This window comes from Poecilia latipinna, unplaced genomic scaffold, assembly GCF_001443285.1.
Source record: "Poecilia latipinna isolate Pla-1442-1.1 unplaced genomic scaffold, P_latipinna-1.0 Scaffold2192, whole genome shotgun sequence".
Classification (NCBI taxonomy): domain Eukaryota; kingdom Metazoa; phylum Chordata; class Actinopteri; order Cyprinodontiformes; family Poeciliidae; genus Poecilia; species Poecilia latipinna.
Window position 1 is genome coordinate 67,554 of NW_015114808.1, and position 19,522 is coordinate 87,075.

Below are 19,522 nucleotides of genomic sequence, written 5' to 3' on the forward strand. Positions count from 1 at the left end.
TATATATATATATATATATATATATATATATATATATATATATATATATATATATATATATCTCCATTTCTGAAATAACTTGAAGCTGGCAAAATCCTAAGAGCATCTCTTGTTATCTAATCCATATTGAAAACAAATTAAACTTTGCTTTTATTAATTCATCAAGTTAGATAATTTGAATAATTAAACTAGTGAGAAACATAATATAGGGCTTCCCTAATCAGAATTTACTACTGGAAAGCAAAACATCCACATACACTTTACCAAACATCAATGTAAAACTTCTACAAATATGTGAAAAAAAAAAAAAAACAAAAAAACAAAAAAAACACTTCATGCCCATATCATATCTGGCAAGAACCTGAGGGGTGTTTCAGTAAAAGAAGTCATGATCTTGCTCTTGGCTTTTTATGTCAGACATGTATTTTAAATTATTTGTATCATGATGTATGTGCGCCTCTGTTTACGTCTCACCAGGCCTCGGGCAGCAGAACGGCATATTCGTGGGGAGAGGTGGTTTCTGGAAAGTTGTAGAGGATAGCCAGCCTGTGCTGCAGGAGTTCTTCTCCATGATACGTGAACAGAATATTCAGAGCCTGAACATTGCTCTCCTACAAATAAACAAACATGAGAAAACCTCAACTGTAGTCCCTTTAGTTTTAGTTTCTTTTCAAATGAAACTGAAAATTCGGAGAATTTTGGGAGGGGGCGGGGGGTTTAAGGTGATGAATGCAGCTAGAATAAGACATCATGAGAACAAACTTTGAAGAAAATGAGACGCTCATGTTACCCTTGCATAGTTTCTTGCAGACAGAACAATATTTTGACTCCGGAACTTCTTAAAGAACTCTGCGTCATATTTCTGTTCAGCTGCATGAGGCCCACCAAGTATCTCCTGAAAAAAAGGGAGGGTGGAGCAGAGAGAAGTAGAGATGAAAAGCTGACAAAAAGGTTCACTAAAACAAATTTGAGAAGCTGGAGGGTTATCTTTCCAGAATATGTGTTGCAAACCAAACTAAAGATGGGAGGGACAGTTAAAGAAGCAGATGAGAATGTGAAGAAATGCAGTAAAGGAGAGTCAACAGAGATGCTATTTGACTTTGTAGCTTAGAGCTGCTTTGGGCAAATCTTAGGAACTTGTGTGTATGTGTGCATATGTCAGGAAGGAACATTTGTTGTCCTGGCCTTTGGCTAGAGGGATTTATCTGTGGGTATAAAATCTCTGCAGCATCTTTCATGCTTGAATATGCGTGTGCGTTGAAGAGCATGTCAAAATGCGTGTGTGTGATGGATAGCCTTTGAATGGGTCGTACTCAGACAGAGTCAGCCCGAGTTGGGATGATGAAAACCCTAATATCATATTCATAGATGGCCAGAGAAAATGGATTGGGGCAAAAGGCATCTGACGAGTCCTCCCGTTACCATGACAATGTCCGAGTAAAGTAAGGGACGTCACCCTGTCAGAGCTGAATATGCAGCAGGGCAAAGAAAATCTCATCTCCCCTTGCATGAGGGGAAAGCAAAGCCTTGTTCATTTGTGATTTATTGTGGATGAGCAGGGTGTGCATGTTAACATCCTTCAAACTGAATATAAAAATCCACTCCCACCCCCCCGAGCACTTGGCTGCAAGAGTCAAGCTCCACTTCAGACGTGTGTCTGTTGCGCTGAAGTGTTTCTATAGCCAGTCCATCAGTAATGTATGATGTGTTAGAGCACGAAGGATCTGCCACTTCTTCAGTCTTCCATTCATATACTTAAAAATCCTCTCACATCCATATCTTCTTTAGCTGTTTTTATATTTCTGAAGAGATTAGTGGGGTTAAGAGAAAGTATCCATGCAGGATAGATGAGAAAATCCTCTGCGCGTTGTAGGGATTTGATATGAAAGCAAAAAGCATTAGTTTGCTGGTGGGAAAACATCTAAGCCATAAAGAATGTTTAAGAAAACATTAAAGCCGTTTGTGTTCCACATAAACACAAGTGAAAATATGGGAGGCATTAGAATCCCTTTTACTTAATGCAATTTTAATTAAAATTAATAGCACTTCTAAGTCCTTCTCTTTGTATTAATTGCCACAGATTCAAGCTGGACTCTTAAGATAAAATCAGGATGCGAGTTTGGAAAACATCCATTCAGACTCCACAGGGCCTGCAGACTAAAGGATGAATAATCAATGCACAACTGGAAACTCCATTAGGGGTTTATAGAGACCTTGTCACACAAGATCATGCAACAGTATGATATTTCTCAAAGTGAAGCTTGTCTTGCAAAACCCTGCCGTCAGGATGACTTTCTCTTCATAAAAGTGTGCATTATAATTAAGAGTCGCAATATAAAAGTTTGCGCTGTATCCTTTTAAAGGCTTGTATATAAGAGTTTAAAAAAAAACTGGAATCAATTGCTTCAGTTCTGTCAGGAGGAACGGGTCCAAATTCCAACAACCTGTTGCAAGACGCTTTTTGAAGGAAACCCAAAACATTTGGCCCAAGTCGTACAATACACAACATTTATAAACCTAACTATTAATTTGATTCTATCCGTTTGTATTTTGTTGAACAAGTTACCAAATTTCCCTGTATCCAGCTTGGAAAATGTGTGTTTTTCTTTACGCTTTGAACCGAATCTTATTTTGTTGAAATTACTGACATTTAGAAATGCCACGGCTGCATTTAAGAGATCATGAGCATTTACTTAGCAGTATAATCTCACTGTGCTGTTCAGTGACAGGTTTCTTGTTGTTACCTCGTACGTCGCCAGTCGGTCCAGGTAGCAGAGCAGTTTCAGTCGACTACGACACAGCTCCTTCTGCTCCAGGGTCAACCTGAATATATAAAAAAAAAAAATAACCAAAAGGCATGTCAGTAAAATCCAGAGACTTAATTAAAGACCTCAACTCTGACACAAGGTCTTGGCCAGTAATGTTACCCACAGTGAGACTGCATGTCTGCCTTAGTCTGTTCACTGCAATAAGACACAAATTAACTGGAAATTGACTCGTCTGAGGACACCCACAGGGACATATTGAACTTTTGACTAGACTGCCCTCCAAACTAATCATTTTCTAAGCCAGCTAAATCAACTTCCTTTGACCACAAAAACCTATTCAGTCATTTATAGGATTCCATCAATGAGGTGAGTGATTATCCTACAAGAATCAAATCAATGTCCACTATCATTTAATCACAGCTATAAATAAACCAGATGACTGCAAACATTAAAGATCCAGGCAATCTCTGGGAAAGATCTGGTCTGCCTCTTGAAAATCACTCCCGGGTCAACAGCACTGGACCTGACCTCTCATCCTTCATTTTAATCCTTAATCCCTAATTACCGAGGGTGATATCAAGTTTTATCACGGTGTCTCTGCAAAGACTAACAAAGATTAACACTGGCTCAAAACACCCTCTGGCACATCAAAGAGTGCTGGCTTGGAGCTCGCACTACTGGTAATTACTTTGCTCTGTTTTCTCAGAGCGATGTTGAGAAAAAAAAAATGGAGTGAGGATATGAATGGCAAAAGGGTAAGGAAGAGGGATGAGGAGAGATGTAGAAAAAATATATTTACCCGTCTGCTGTTCTCTTGAGGATGTGACTGATCATTGCTCGAAACAATAAAAGAAATACAGAGAACTTCTGACAGTGAGCAAATAGCTCATATTGTGGGAAGTTTCTTAATTTTGGTGACAAATTGCCACCTGTATCACTGCAGAAGAGCCTGAACATTCAGATTGAGTCCACCTCCCATTTAATCTATGCTATTAAAATTAAAACATGCTCAGAAATTTGCTCTATTTTCATTATTTAAGTATGACACATCCATTAATGGGATACTTCATGCATCTATTTTGGCTAATTTGATGATTATGGCTATTAGCTAACGAAGACCCAATAAGTATAATATTACATAAGCCCAACAAAATGAAAGGCTTTTAAAACAAATATCAACTAACTGAAGAGCAAGTCCATGTACTGTAGATGATCTCAGTTGGTGGACGCTACAAGCCATTAGCTGTGAAGAGGAACCCCTGGTTACTTATGATCAGGACTTAACTGTTCTGATGTTGTTTGGTGTAGTTTTGTGGTGCTAGAGACAGGCACCACAAAATGTATTCTTTGAAAATGAGACCACATTTTCAAAGAATACAAATTCGGTATCTCAGTAAAGCTGGTCAGCAGAAGGAAGCATAATGTGGTTGGCAGCTGCACTGACTGAACTTTATAAAAGCACGGTGAACCGACACGACTGAGTGTGGAAACTTCACACTAGTCCTTAAGCAACTTAGATTCTGTGTCTCTTCACTCTTCCTCTGCAGCAGGGGTCACCAACTCCAGTCCTCGAGGGCTACCATCCTGTAACTTTTAGATGCGTCTCTGCTCAAACACACCTGGATCAAATAAACTGCTCGTTTCCAGCCTATTGCAGAGAGGAATGAATGCTGGTGAGGGAATGCAGACATTTTGGAGCAGAGGTGACTAAAAGTTGCAGGATGGTAGCCCTTGAGGACTGGCGTCGGTGACCCGTGCTCTACAGTCTGCAGAGGAAGAGTGAAGAGACACAGGATATATGAGTGATTTCCAAATAAAAAGTAAAATTGACTTTCATCTGAAAAGAAGACCAGTGTAAAAAGTAAAAACAGTGTTATTTTACTTCAATTGCACTTTTCGCTCATACTAAGCTTATCATTTCTATGTTTCTTTGGAAATATCCTTTTCTCTTAACCTCCCTGTGGAGGATGTCTGCTAGACAACTCTCTTAAGCCTGCAGTCTTCTCCATTGTTGCATAGGTCATTGCATGGCCATAACATGAAAGTTCTGAATTTTAAAATATATTTTTTTTCTCTTTAAGTGTCAATATTCAAACTTTGAGAAAAAGAAATAAATCATGGATTTTCATTGGCTGAAAGCTACTATCAAAATGCACAAAAATGACTGGATTATGTCACTGTCTGAATGAAGTTTCTAGTTGCAATTCTGCAATGTTGTTCCACATTGTATAAACAACAAGGTTCTGCAGTTCAGTGGTGAATACAATAAAGGGAAACCTGGTAATTCACTGCAGAGGGTAGGAGGATCTGCGCCTTTAAAAAGGTTTGTAGTCTATTTTTCTGAACTGTTCTTACAAATGTGAGAAAGAAAAGACTGAACGAATCAAATCTGTGACATCTTAAACTGTAATTCAAGCCGTCTGTCGAGAAACTGTGTATGAGCGCGTTTATATGAAGTACACAGCCTGCATTCAACTAGTCTTGCACAGGCAGACATAGTCCAACACTGCAGAAAGGAGGAAATTAGACTCCTAGCGGAAGCGTAAATCTGATCTACGAAGAACACAAACACCTTGCAGCAGACTACATCCTTTTATCTACACCCGTGTCCGCCAATTTCTCATTTCTCTGTATATGATGTGAATGTTAAATTCTTCTCCAAACATGTTGCACAGATTCTACTAAAAGGATTCTACTAGAAGAGTGGGTTTCATTTAATCAGAACGCTCAATATCCATCAAGACTTTTAAAACGTCCATCTGGATTTTCTTGCCAAAGATTGCCGAGGTTCAGGAATAATGACATTTTATTTCACAGTTTGGACACGTGGCAGGATCAAAGATGCATTCTGTCTGATGGTCTACGGATTGATGCACAAGGCGCCCCGACTTACTCAAGAGCAGATGTGATCGATACCAAGCCATTTCTGTAATGGTTGTGTAGTTAAAAAGAAATTAAGAGAATTATTATGTGACTCACAGGCCTCAGCCGCAGGCCTGCCGTCAACATGCCTGGTTCCATTAGGGGCGCGCACAACCGCACACAAACACATTTTGGGGACACATGTCAGCTCCCTGGGAGACATGATGACTCAAAGACGGATAAAAGAGAAAAATATCCATGTTTTAAGAAGTAAATTCACTAACGACTCGATGCAATGGCCTATTTTATGGTTATAAATGATCGATTTTTTATTTTTATTTTTTTTACACCCTCCTAAAACCCTGCGCTCATCTTCCATCTTTTATTTATCGGCACGACTACAAGTCTGCTTTAAAGCTCCGGTTTATTACATATAAAATGAGTCACACAGATAATCACACAAGCAAAATGATGACACATTACGGCAAATGAATGGCAGCCATTACAAAGCTCCCCATTACAAAGGTTGTGCTTGTTTTCATTCAAATGCACACATGTAAGAAGAACAAAACAGTGCGCAACCCAGCAACTTCAGATTAAAACCAGCAGGAACCATGCAAACAGTATAAATTAGAAAGTGCAACATCCCTGCGTGTTTGTGATTATTTCCCTCCGTTAACGTACATTTATTTAAACAGGTGTGTGTAACGTGCATGAAATCGCATTAGGAGTGTTTTTGGGATACATGAGCACGCAAATTTACATGTGCGTATGAAGGGTGATTAGTGATCACTAAAGGGTTTTTCATTAGTCTTTCCCTGGGCACTCGACAACAAAGGCATAAATTACCTCTAACAGATTACCCACTAATCTGTGCCAATGGTTTTCCTCTGTCTTTTCCCCCCTCATCCTCATTAGCATGGCTGCCTTTATGATCCTCTCTCTTCTGTGCCACCTAATCAAACTATCAGAGTTAAATTTGGCAGCCCGCTCTAATATCCACTCCTGTTTTTGTTTTTTTTCTGTCTACAAACCTAATACGTTAGCCACAGTGTTTCCTGTCTGGCATAGAGTGGATATTAAAAAAACAAAGTAATATTTTAATACACAAGAAAACAACTTGCCAAATGAGCCATCTCCCACTGGGGAGGGTCAGGTTTCACTTGGTGGGATTTTGTCACCCACTCAACAAATGGTTCTCCCAGGTTTTCTAGATGAATAAATAGATTACGCCCACTGGTTAGTAATAAGAAAAAAAAAGGAAAAACATACCAGTAAATAATTACATAAACATTAAATTAACTAAGCCTAAAAGACACCAAAGCAGGGGTCTGCTTGCCAACTCAGCTTGAGTCCAACAGCCAAACAGATCCTCTCTTACATTCGAAGACAGAGACACCTACAGAATGTCTGGCTGGCTGCAGAGCAAAATTTACTTTGTAGTGTTTTGTTTTTCCAAACATATTTCATCAACTTCGCCACATATATTTTTACCTGTTGGCTTTTGGGGAAAAGTTAGAGCTCAAATGGAATCATCAAGAAACGTTTAAAAATATGTTTGTCTCCAAATTCTCATTAGAGATACCATCTCTCTATTATGCCCCTCACTTTTATATTAGTTCATCCTTTTGCTGACCATCAAAATGACCCACAATATTGTGCAGAACTGCATAGGACAAACTCTTTTTCTGACTTATACAGAATGGATTGCAGAGCAAAGGTTAGAAATACATACTTTTCAGAAATTATACTCCATACTTTTCCAGTCAGGAAAAATACAATAGCGCCTGAACTCTGAAGTTGGATGTCAGAGATCCTGAACACGACCATAGTTTTGATTGATCTCAAAACTATCAGAAAGAAGGTTGAGACCAAGGCACAGAAGACAAAAAGATACAGAGAATGACTCCAGAGGGAAAGTGATAAGAACAGCTGATTTCAGGAGCAAGGAAAAGGTGCACGGAAAAATTCTCCATCAGTGATTACAGTGACAAAAATCGGGTTTAATTCCTGTTAAACCCAGTCACCATTCAATGGTTTTCAATACAATGGTTAAACTGGTGCTTCACCACCAGCTGTTAGACTGGTACGTAACACTGCAGACGTGAAAGGTCAAACATTGGTAGTAAAACCTGCGTACCTGCTGAAATCAACCTTGGCTAGCAGCTCCTGTCTTTTCCTTTTCTCCTTATCCTTCTTCATCTCCTCATCATCAGACAAGAGGTCGTCATATGGGAGGTCATCAAGGTCCACATCGCCAGGCATGATAAACCTGAGAAATGGAAAGAAACATGCAGAATACGCTCCTTGTCAGAAGGGGCAACACAGGTAAAAATCACTTGATGTTTGTGTTCAGCATCACATATCCCACCTGCCACCATCTTCATTTAGCCCAATGGCTATCAGGGCCTCGAGGTCAGTTCCCTTCAGCCCGTACTGCAGCAGCTCTTTAGCAGCGTCTACATTTTCTGGGACACGCTCCACACACTCGTGCAATACCCAGGAGCGCTTGCGGATTTTGCTCTAGGAGAGTTTAGGGGAATAAAATACGGAGAACTGAGTCAAGAAGAAATTATGTGATAAAGTGAGATACAGAGTTAGAAAAGAAAGGCAAAAAAGGTGACCTTAAATTAGGTTACATGTTTTTTTTTAGCTTCAGAGCTTGTGATTTTCCCACTCAGCTCTTCTCACAAATCAAACTAATTATACAGCGGTAAACAGCTAAACGTTTGACATAAATGATCAGTTTTTTTTTTTTCCTGTATTTCCCTCAGTTCTTACCAGATAATCTTGAATTGAGGCAATGCTGACATGGCTCTTCCTCCACTGTCTCTGGTAGACCAGATCAGAGTCCAGGTTGTATGCCTGAGCGAGTGACAGAGCTTCTCCATATTCCTCATTGTCAATCTGTGAGGAAAGCAAAAGCATTTGCACAATCAACAACTCTGCCTTTTTTGTTGTTGATGTTGTATAATGAAACAGACAATGCAAAGGGAGGAGAATATGAACTTACAATTTCAGAGAAATGCAGTGGGTTTTTTTTTGTTTAGTGCATGAGCATAAAACCTCTTTAAAAACACTTTAAAAATTTCCATTTTGCAAAAACCAAAAAAAGTGCATTTTGATTGAGACTTAAAGCAAACAAAGAATAAAAAAAAAAACATCTGATATAATTTATACATCTTTTTATTTAATCTGCTCTTCAAGGGTACAGCATTGATTCAAATTTTATACACAAGGACCTTCAGGTGAATATAAAATATGAACTACAATGAATTGACTCATTGAAATGAGATTGTACAAAACAAAAGTGAAAAAAATCATTACTAATATGTTATAATTTGTTTGTTTAATTAATCATTTGACCTTATTTATTTTGCTCATTGCAACTTTGAATGACTTAAAATTGTTTCTGTAAAGCACAGAATTACCTTGAGTATAAAACTTTTGCTTATTTACTGGGAAGAATGAACTGATAATGAAGGTTTCTGAGCAAGTGTTATGGAACTGATAACCAAGATGTTTTTTCTTCTCTGTCCAACCAAAACTCCTTTGAGCCGGGTTTGATTTAGGAACAGAGGTACCAATTAACCAGAGATGAGAGAGACTTAGAGAAACTCCCTACAGGAGAGAGATGGATGGAAGGCACCGTGTACGTGACTGATAAGTTTCACTTCTTCTCTCGCTTTTCTTTTCTCACACACTAATATTTACTCTGATTTTCTAAATAAAATATCTAAAGACAAATGCGCATTTCTCTGATTGATTCAGTGTTTCGCTCGCTCCCAGAACCAAAAAGACTTTTCCTAAACAGTATGAATGGTGTAACAAGACTAACCTCACTTTGCTTTGCCCTTAACAGCTCCAGGTTTTATATTACAGGGAAGCGCAAAGAGGCCAAGGTTTTGACTAAATGTGGCTGCAAGCAGTGTGTCCCAGAGCGGGAACAGGTTACACATTCACATTTCAGTCATATGTTGAATGTGGCAATGCTGCAGATGAGGAGACAGTCCCATGTCAAAAAGACGTTGTTACCAAGAGACAGTCTGAAATATCAGGAAGAATCAGGAGCAAAATATACTCCTTACTTCCTCCACTCACTGATTTGACAAATTGCCATGAAAATCTTCATCTGTTGAACTCGCATTACAGCTGGAGACTTTGCTGTCGCTTCTTTAGTCTTGGGTGGCTATTGTGTTACAAATTGATGCCTGTTTTCTAAGTTTTGACAACTTGCTTGGGTGCATTTTATTTTACACTTCCCCCATACACATTTCTTGACTTTGGATAAGAAATTAAAACTAAGCTAGTAAATATGCCTCGTTATTACTGAAAAAGCCTGTTTTTATTTCCATTTTGTTTCCATTTTTATATTTGCTTTCATGAGCTCGCATGCATTGTCATCGTTTCTGCTGTTGTGGTTGTTCAGGATTTTTGACATATCAGTGCCTAGCAATATGACTTAATCCAACAACAAAAGTAATGACACTACATTTTATGTAGGCCCACTCAGTGTGCGTCTAAGTAACCCGCCAAGCAAACTGGTCGACAGACACACTGAGGATTCCTCTCTCTTACTGTGTGGGAGTTAAAAAGCAACACATTAGCCAGAGTGTGGATCCTGGAGGCCAGAAAGAACCCCACACAGTTAAACCTCATGTAGGAGGAACATCAAAAAACACTTCCTCTTTTCTCTAGGTTCATCTAATGAAACTGTTTGCAGTCTTGCCAGTGTGCCGCTAAAGCATTCAGGGTTTCACTGCCAAGTGCATCATCAAACGCTTAAACATGTGAAGAGGCTGGCTTAAGGAAATAACCCACTTGACCACAGCCCACTCACTCTAGTCAGTGTCACTGCATAATCTCAGCAAAATGAATCTGAGAGGATCACTGTTGTTCTTATAATTGTGCGAATTTGTGTGTCAGGGTTAGTGCAAATCCAGTACCACCATTAAGATTTTTGTAAGCTATTAATAAATCCCATATGTTTAAAATAGAAACCGCCAAATGGTGAAAACGTGAACTGAAACAGATCAGTAAAAGATGGGTAGATGTTTCAAAAGGAAAAAAGGATGAATTAAAGGAAAAGGAAATATCTGGGTAGAATCACTGAAAATGACATATAACACATAAAATATCATTATTTGTTAATTTATTCATTTGATATTACAAATCTCCAGAGAGTGTAAGTGTACTCTTACACCAAAGTTTCGCGCCAAAAAAACAAAAAAAAAAAAACAAGCCTCGTCTCATCCTCTGTTTCGTCTCATTGAGTCCTGAGATTGGGGGGTTGGGGAAAGTCAGATTTTTTTATATTTTTTTATCTTAGTTACAAGCAGGTCAGGAATAAGATCTGGTCAAGAAAAAAAAATTATACAACTCTGAATTGAATAATTAAGGACTTAAATGCAAAACTACATACAGATATTGAGACGCTTGTTAAATTGAACACGTACATAACGAACTAAAGAAAGGACAAAAAAAAGAAATTATGGCAGACGTGCAGCATCAGCTATCAGGGAATTGCAGTCGGTACCTAGTGTAACAAAGAGATAATAATGATGTATTACTTTGTAACTCTCACAGTTGGGATTGATGGTGATGACTGATGGCATCTAATGATGATGACAATGATGAAGAAGGCAGCAGATGATGGGTCATAAAAATGACTGATGAACCGTGCTCCAACTCGGGACTGGATAGGGAAGATACCACTCTCGCTGCGCCCCAAGATAAAGCTTGTTTTTGTCTTTTGCTGCAATTTGTAGCAAGCAGCACCAACAGTCATATTTCTATAAAGCAATTAGCATTTCAGAAAACACCCCCCGGGACTGAAAAATAGCCTTAAAACAGACTGAGTGTCTTGCTTGGCTTTTCATTTTCTCCTCAACAGCGCTCTGGAGCCGAGCCAACAAAACATTAGTTCTTCTCTGAGCTAACAGAGATTTATTTGGTCTGAAACAGATTCTGCTGAAGCCCCAATTACAATTCAGTCGATGACCAAACAAATGGCGGCGACTTCCTTCAACTGCTGCTAAATGAAGTGCCATAAAGAATTGAAGAGTTTCGCAGTGAATGTGGTGTCCTCTGTGAAACCAAACTGCTCAGTGAAATTGATTACCGACATTACGGCGAGGTGCACATTACTCCTGTATTAGTTTTAAAATGATAAAGGCAGTGTATGAGGTTCATGCAATTAGAATTTAACCATCTTTGAAATATTACATAAGCAATATCCTTTTTTTTTTTTTTTTTTCTAAAAAATGAATTTGCTACTCGGCGGGAGGCAAAAGAGCACATCAGAGGAGGAGGAGTTGTTTGGACAACTGAGCTAAATGAGCTTTCAAGTTCAAACATGAAGACATTCCAGCATAAACACTGACGACAGCTTTTTGCTAAATAAACCTTATGAGCATGTAGTTATGAATGAACTTTTAGACACCTAAGACATAAAGAACCTTCCCCAACTGTAAAAAGCAATCAAAAATAATTAGCGGTGTACTATGAAACCAAAAATCTATTGTGTTTGTAAAATAATTTATAAGCATGTTTTGGAAGATGGAGTTGATCACCAGTTCATTGAATAACTGTGTAGGCAAATACAATTGTTCTTTGGAAAACACCATAAAATGCCGAAGTTCTCGGTTAGAAATCCAGCCACCTTGAAAGAAAAATACGGTGAAGTGCAGCTATGCCTATGCATAGCTGCACTTCACCGTATTTTTCTTTCAAGGTGGCTGGATTTCTAACCGAGAACTTCGGCAAAAAGCTTTTTGAAGCTTTTTGTCACATTATAATCCAAACCAACATATTTTATCTCAGAGACCAACAGAGAGTAGAAAAAGAGTGAAGTGGGAAAAAAAGGCAAAACAGTATTCCCTTTCTTCCCTCTAGAAATAAAAATGCATGTGAATTCCACCCAATCTGAATTCTCTGTCGCCCTAAAATAAAATCCCACACAACCAACTCCCTTTAGAAAAGATATTACTAGTACTATAAAATTAAATTTAAAACTAGAACAAGTCCTACAGTTGGTCTCAAAGTCATATTCATCAAAACTCTCACAATAATAATCATTTGAATCATTACCGTCAGGCATAACATTGTCCTCTTCAGAAACTGTAACCATAACAGCAGACGCTGTAATTTGTTGTATGTATAAAATTCTCATCTACGATGTTTAAAGTACAGTGTAACATATGCAAATGTCAGAGGTCACTACAATAATAATTACTAAATAGATACTAATCTGCAGCAGGCGAGTACGAATTTCACAAATATCTTGTTTGAGAAACGCCCACATTTACACAAACACCGGAACATAGTATGCACTTTTAAACAATATTTAGTATAAATAAACATTTAATTCAAATTTGCAACATATACATTTTTTACAGAAGTAAATTTATAGATAATAAACTTTTTTCGTTTCCATACAGGACTTAGGGGAATTACAAGGGGATAGTACAAAAAAAAAAAGCCTAATGACTCTTTCCTTTCAGGTAAAGCTCCATCGAATGCAACTGGGCCAGAGAAGTTCCTTATATTTTTGGCACAAACCCTGCAAAGGAGCTTTGAATGTTGTTTGCCAGGATTACTTTCTCTTTCTCACTGTTTATTCAATGTCACGTGCTATTTTTATTTTAATTATGTAAAGCACTTTGAAATTCCTTGCTGCTGAAATGTGCTATACAAATAAAATTTGATTGATTGATTGATTACTTATACAGAAACTTGAGCAAAAAAAAAGGTGGAAAAGAAACTCTGCTTTCATTTGAATCAACACACGTATGGTTCAAACTAAAAATACTGCTTTTTCCCCTTTTCCCTTTCTCAACTTCTTATATTTATTTTTGCGCAAGGAAATCACTTTCATGTTTGGTAATCTGCTTGCATTTAGCAAAAGATCAAAACAAGCCATCCAGCTCAAAAAATATTATGCACCTGCTGGAAATTCTTCCTAATTTTTGTGTGACACAAGGGTTCACGAAGAAAGCAAGTTATCTTCATCTAACTTTAATAAATGCAACTCTCTAACAAAGCCTGGCATAACTGTGGGATACAGTTTGAGCATTTATCTATGGTATGTAATAAAGCTATGTATTAAATATAGAACACAGGGAGAGATTAAAGTGCAGTGTAGTGTAATGATGTTTAATTCCTCCTACCTTCCTCTGATACAGCTCCTCCGGGGTGGTGGACCTCAAACTGACCAGGCGGTAGTTCTTAGCGACTGTTCTGGGTCGTTTGCGTGGCGGCACGAAACGTTCCATCTCCGTCACGTAATACAAGCCCTGCTTGACGTAGCCAAAGTAGCGGGCTTTTGCTGAGGACTCTTCATCCGAATCAGACTCTCCGCCATCGTCTCCTTCCTCTTCCTCGACGGTTGCGCCGCTGCCGAGATTGCTTTCGAAGCGTGCGCGCTTCTGAGCAAGTCTCACCTCGCACTAATGAGCATGACAGAAAGGTAAAATGTTCACCAGGCGGAAGCACAGAGCATAAAAACAATAGGGGGGACATAATGGCCTTTAAAATCCAGGTTAGCACCTCTTTTGGTTTGATCACAGAAGACATTCACAGTGACTTAATATCGATAGGAATATGCAGTGGCTCAACGTTAAATACGCAAACACTTTATTTTCCAATAATCGTGCCAAAAATGAATGAAAAAATATGCGAGTGGAAGAACCTAATAGTTCAGTAGACAGAGGTAGTAAATTTTGAGTACTTTGGGCACCTTAGTGAACTCTGCATCGCCTCAGCTGTTACTCAATGGCACTTTTATGACACTAAACGACCATTAGCTGGAAGTGATTTTTTTTAAGGCCAAACAACATGTTGAGAAAAGCCAACTTTACACAGAGTTAAAGGCTCATTTGTGCTCAGTGTGCAGACACATAGACCTACCCCATCTTCTGCATTTGTGAGTATTTTAGTTAGTAAATCAGGGAGTGGAACTTCTCTCTATCCACATTCCACCATGTATTTAATGATCACACAAACAACCGCCGTCTACTGCTATTGTGCTTCTTTTTACGTCTCATTCTGAGAATGCACATTATCAAGACTTTCTCCACCGCCCATGTCTGCTATTATCTGAAACTTTCCTCTGAAATTGAAAGATAACTCAGAGCTTATCTCTAACAGCTGCATTGCATAAAAACCGGGGTAAATGAATACCTGCACTGAAAACATGGGGTGAGGCCTGAGAGCAACACAATAGACCTGCGGTAGGAACAGGTGGGCAGATGTTACCGTTTAATATTTCCTCCAAATATTTGTGTGAACTCCAATAATTAAGGTTTACAGATTTTAACTAGACACTATAATTCACCTTTTCATTGACTAATTTGTGTCAGTGTTATACAAAAGAAAAGTATGCTTCAGTTTCATAAGAAATCTGTACTGCAACAAAAAATGGAAATAATAAATATTGCCCAGATGCACTGTATGATTGCCTATGACTGCAATTCAAAATGTTCTTATTAAACAGCCCTTTATCAAGATTTGTTAGTTTTCCAGTCAGGTTCATAGACTCAGGAGGATAAGTAACACAAACACAGTGCGTCTCTCCTAACATGGTTGTTCAAGGGATAAGAAAATCTGTTGTTAGCAAAAACAAATGAATTACCACAATTCTTTTCTAGGAGGAAGGCTTAACCATTTCCTAATCCGAATGACTATACCCAGCAGCAACCAAACACTATCACTGCAAAAATATGACTTAAGAGGTGAAATCACAGGAGGATTCCAAGCAATTCTCTACAACGACCTTCAGATAAGGAATATGAACATTTATGTGCAAACATTAAATGACAGATGATAAATGATGCAAGGACAATACTGTGGCACTAATGTAGCTGTGCTGTTGGTAAACACACTAAATTGAACACATTTGTGTCCATTCAACAAGCAGTCTTAACAAAACAGCATCAAGGCCGAACTGATGAGTAGAAATTTAAATACAAAGCACTTTCTTTTGCTGGTTTTATTGGGGGTTTTTTCTTAATTACCTCAGAATGGGGTTGAGCATTTTAGAGTCCCCACTGTCTTTGTTATGATGTCCTGCTGGGCTGTAGCTTAAAATTGAAATGATGCTTTAGCACTTAAAAACAGTGATGATTTAAGCATCATCACTGCAGTTTCTAATTATTCCACACTTTTGGACAAATACACACAATCTGCAAGTGGACTTCAATTAAAGATACATGTTTAGTCCAGCACAGATGATGCTGGGGAAAAAAACTGAATAAAAACAACTAAACTTAACTTTCCCCCTCCTACTCCTCTCTGATGCTAAAACAGGCTGATGACACATTTCCTCAGGGTTGCCAGCTAAAAAATGCTTCTGTGAGATCAGACGACTTTTAGACTTTATTGTCCCCAAGGGGAAATTCTTTTTTCGCAAACCAGCCCCACAACAAACTAAAGCTCAGCAGTGGAATTAAACGCAAAACTTGTTTTTCCCCCCAAAATATTAATTAGTCAGAAGAACTGACACGTTATAATTCCCTTGTGACCTGACCAGTCTTATTATTTTTATTAGCAGTTTGTGCTTGGACTGAACAAGCAGTTTAGCAACAACCCAAATTCCCAAAAGGCTGGGATATTGTGTAAACTTTTAACTAAAAGTGAATGCAAATTTCATAAACAGTTTATGTACAATGAAATGTAGAAGACATATAAAATGTGTAAATTAAGGCATTTGAATTTTTTTTAGAAAATAGAAAAAATTGCATTAAGCGTTCTTAGTTCTGGTGTGTCTCGTCTTCCATAAACAATAACGGATGGATTATTTATGGGCTTTAGGTTAAGAGAGTTTTACCTCCTCTCAAGGCTGCAGCTGTCCCTTTTGTTTGTGCACCTTCTTTTATCCACACTTTTTCCTTCCACTTAACTTCATTATTATGCTTACGTGAACACCCAGTTTCAGGCAAGACCTTTAGTTGCAGAGACTCCCATCTAAAACCTGCGAGTTCTTGAGACCCCCTCTAAAAACACCTGCCTGTTCAAAACACCAAATACACCGTAATGTGCATTAATACACAAACTGGAAGTGGTCCAAGCACTACTGCAGAAGCTACATTCTACCTTACTTCCACTGTTTGGGGGAACAGCTAATTAGCACCAAGGAACATAAATAAAGCGCTCCTGGATTGGCTGCTTTGCAAACGGTAGCCAATAACTGAATTTTTCATTCCTCCTGACTGCAAATAAGATATTTGCGCCACAACACATTTTTATGAGATTTGCACTCTGTTTAATTTATATTTTACGCAACATCATAATTTGGGGTTATGTATTAATGAAGGTGAAGAACAGCTCAATACTCCACGAAGCATGTTTTAAAGAACTACAGGATGAAAGCTGTGATCTACAGATAACGTTAATGGATGTTCGCTCTGGTTCAACAATCTGCACACATCCCTCAATGTGACATTTACCTCCAGGCTTAGGAAGCCCCCGTCATGCGCAGCAGTGACTCTGGGTGAAGGCTCGAACCATTCGCAGGATTTCCCCAGAAGGTTGCGTAACGTCCTGACGGATGATACGGTGACCGACCCAGAGCAACGAGCCAGAATCAACACGTTGTCACTCCACCAACTCACATCCACCAGTGGGTAGTACTGCTCCTTATCTGGGACAAGTGCAGTGACACATAAAGGTCAGTCAGAGCAGATTTTTTTTTTCTCTTCTCATCCTCACTTAACATGTTTGTGGGCTTTATAGCCTGATAATCCCCTTATCCAAAGAGAAACTTTTTAGTAACTTGTCTCCCTCCCTTCCAGACATATTTATATGTAGCGCCATGAGACATCACTTGTCATGAGGATATACGCCTAGATTACTGCTTACACAAAATGTGATAGCTGTCACCACTAGTGGCCTGAAACTGTCAAAATAAGATTATAGCCAAATACACAAACACCGAAATACACACACAAAATGGCCTGGTTACTGAAGGGAGAAAATATTTGCTGGCCCCACTATGCACCATGAGCTTTGTGTTTGTGAAAACTGTGTAATTTGATAGATCAACAGTGTCAAATATCATTAAATTGTGTCCGAAATGTGCCATCATGTCAGTAACAAAGCACTCTCTTTTTGCTGCTCCAGGCCAAAATACCTTTTATTTTCTTCCTCCTCTCCAGTGATGTCTTCCACTCCGGGTTGATCTCCTCAAATCCTGGCTGCAGGGCGGACCGGAAAGATGGAGGCACCAAAGCAGGGAGGGAAAAGAAGAAAGAGCGGAAAAGGGGATGGGGAAAGAAATTAATCTGCTAACCCTGTTTACACTTGCAGCACACATGAGCTCCACCGGCGGCGGGGCTGAACGTAGACGCTGAATAAATCAGCAAAACATTTGGCGAATTTAAGTTCCTCACATTATGTGGGACGGAAGCAAACACAAACACTCAAAATCCTTCTCCCCACACCGAAAAACCATGTCCTAAAGAAGATTACATTAATGCTGTCAGTGAAGAACTTAACATACAAAATATCCTCACAAATACGACTGTAGTGCAAATTCAGAACACAAATATGAGCAGCTTAGGGTTGTACCTGTTGGTCCTGGCTCCATGTGGCCCTCTGTTTCAGGGAGGGGACGTCCCAGACAGACAAACGCCCAGAGAAGTGGATGACAGCCAGGAGTGTCCCGTCAGGGCTCAGGCTCATGCGGAAGACACCATCCTGAAGAATGAGAATGCCAACACATTCTTCTTATTAAGAATAGATCGGCTTTTTATTTTTACAATGAGGTATTCAGGCTGAACAGGGCTGCTGTACCTTTTCATCTCCCTGCCTTGAAAAGAATCTTAGGTTGGGGATCCTGAAGAAACCTCTCCTCTGATTCTACAAACACAAACACAGGGTGAAAATGTTTCATCTACAACACGACTAAACTGTTTGCAAGAAAACGAGGTGTTGCAGACATCTCACCGAACCAATATCGTCCTCGTAACTGGTGACCTGCTTGTAGTGAGGCGAGCCAGAGAGTGCCCTCCAGGCAGTGATGCCGCTGCAGGAGGCCTTGGATGCACCATTATCCCCTGATTCACAGCCTCCTACCAGCAGCAATCTACACAAACACACACCGTCTTCATGACTGTGCCTCTAACCTTGTCATCCTTTAATTCCAACTAAGGCCAGAGAGAATTCCCACTACTGATCTGTCATTTAGGTGCCTGGCAGATTAAGTGTTATTTATCAGAGGAAAGGTCTGGTTGGAATGACTTAAGCTCAGTAAAGACACAAATAAGACCTCATTGATTAGTGGTTCCCTTCATTTACAGTGGGATTGGCTGTGAAACCAGGCTTTCCAACTCAAGACTGCCCCCTGGTGTACAAAATATAGATATTAAATATGAGCAAAATACAGTTATTTTGCCGTTTAATACCTAATGTGTGTCGACGTCACTGGTTCTTCTAAATACACTTAATCTGTGTGCAAAAATTGCATGAAATCAATTAATCAGTTTATTTAGAGAGAAGTTTTCTTGCAGAGCAAAAGTAACACATTACACAAGACTAAAACGACAAACTAAAACATCAAATACAAAAGAAATTGAACAAGTTAAATGATGTGAAACATGGAAAAAAAAATATGGACACTACAGAAACTGCGGTCATTAGTATGAAGGGTTGAGGAACTATTGCATTAATGATGATGAGAAAACAAGTTTATTGAGACTGGAGGTGGACATAAAAAGTGGCTGTGCCTCATGGGCCAGCACACATCGGCCTGCCCTCTAATTGACCTCTTGCACTGCAGACAATAAGATGTATTGCAATTAATTATTAATATAGTACATTTATATGCATAAAAATTGTATTTTCTCTCTTTTCAAAAATGTTCAACTATTTTTATTTATTGCATCTCACAATTATGT

The 19,522-nt window shown here is 38.9% G+C and overlaps 1 protein-coding gene across 1 annotated transcript in view; it reads right to left on the reverse strand.

Moving 5' to 3' along the window:
- The window catches only part of nbas (NBAS subunit of NRZ tethering complex), an 84,929-nt gene that overhangs the window by 48,054 nt on the left and 17,353 nt on the right, over positions 1 to 19,522 (reverse strand). The window contains exons 10-21 of the mRNA XM_015017804.1: positions 18,573 to 18,711; positions 18,420 to 18,485; positions 18,195 to 18,323; positions 17,758 to 17,821; positions 17,075 to 17,268; positions 13,799 to 14,077; positions 8,412 to 8,537; positions 8,002 to 8,153; positions 7,771 to 7,902; positions 2,745 to 2,823; positions 791 to 895; positions 475 to 611 (exon numbers count right to left, since the gene is read on the reverse strand). Coding sequence (XP_014873290.1) covers positions 475 to 611; positions 791 to 895; positions 2,745 to 2,823; positions 7,771 to 7,902; positions 8,002 to 8,153; positions 8,412 to 8,537; positions 13,799 to 14,077; positions 17,075 to 17,268; positions 17,758 to 17,821; positions 18,195 to 18,323; positions 18,420 to 18,485; positions 18,573 to 18,711 — 1,602 coding nt within the window. The remainder of the gene's footprint in view (positions 1 to 474; positions 612 to 790; positions 896 to 2,744; positions 2,824 to 7,770; positions 7,903 to 8,001; positions 8,154 to 8,411; positions 8,538 to 13,798; positions 14,078 to 17,074; positions 17,269 to 17,757; positions 17,822 to 18,194; positions 18,324 to 18,419; positions 18,486 to 18,572; positions 18,712 to 19,522) is intronic.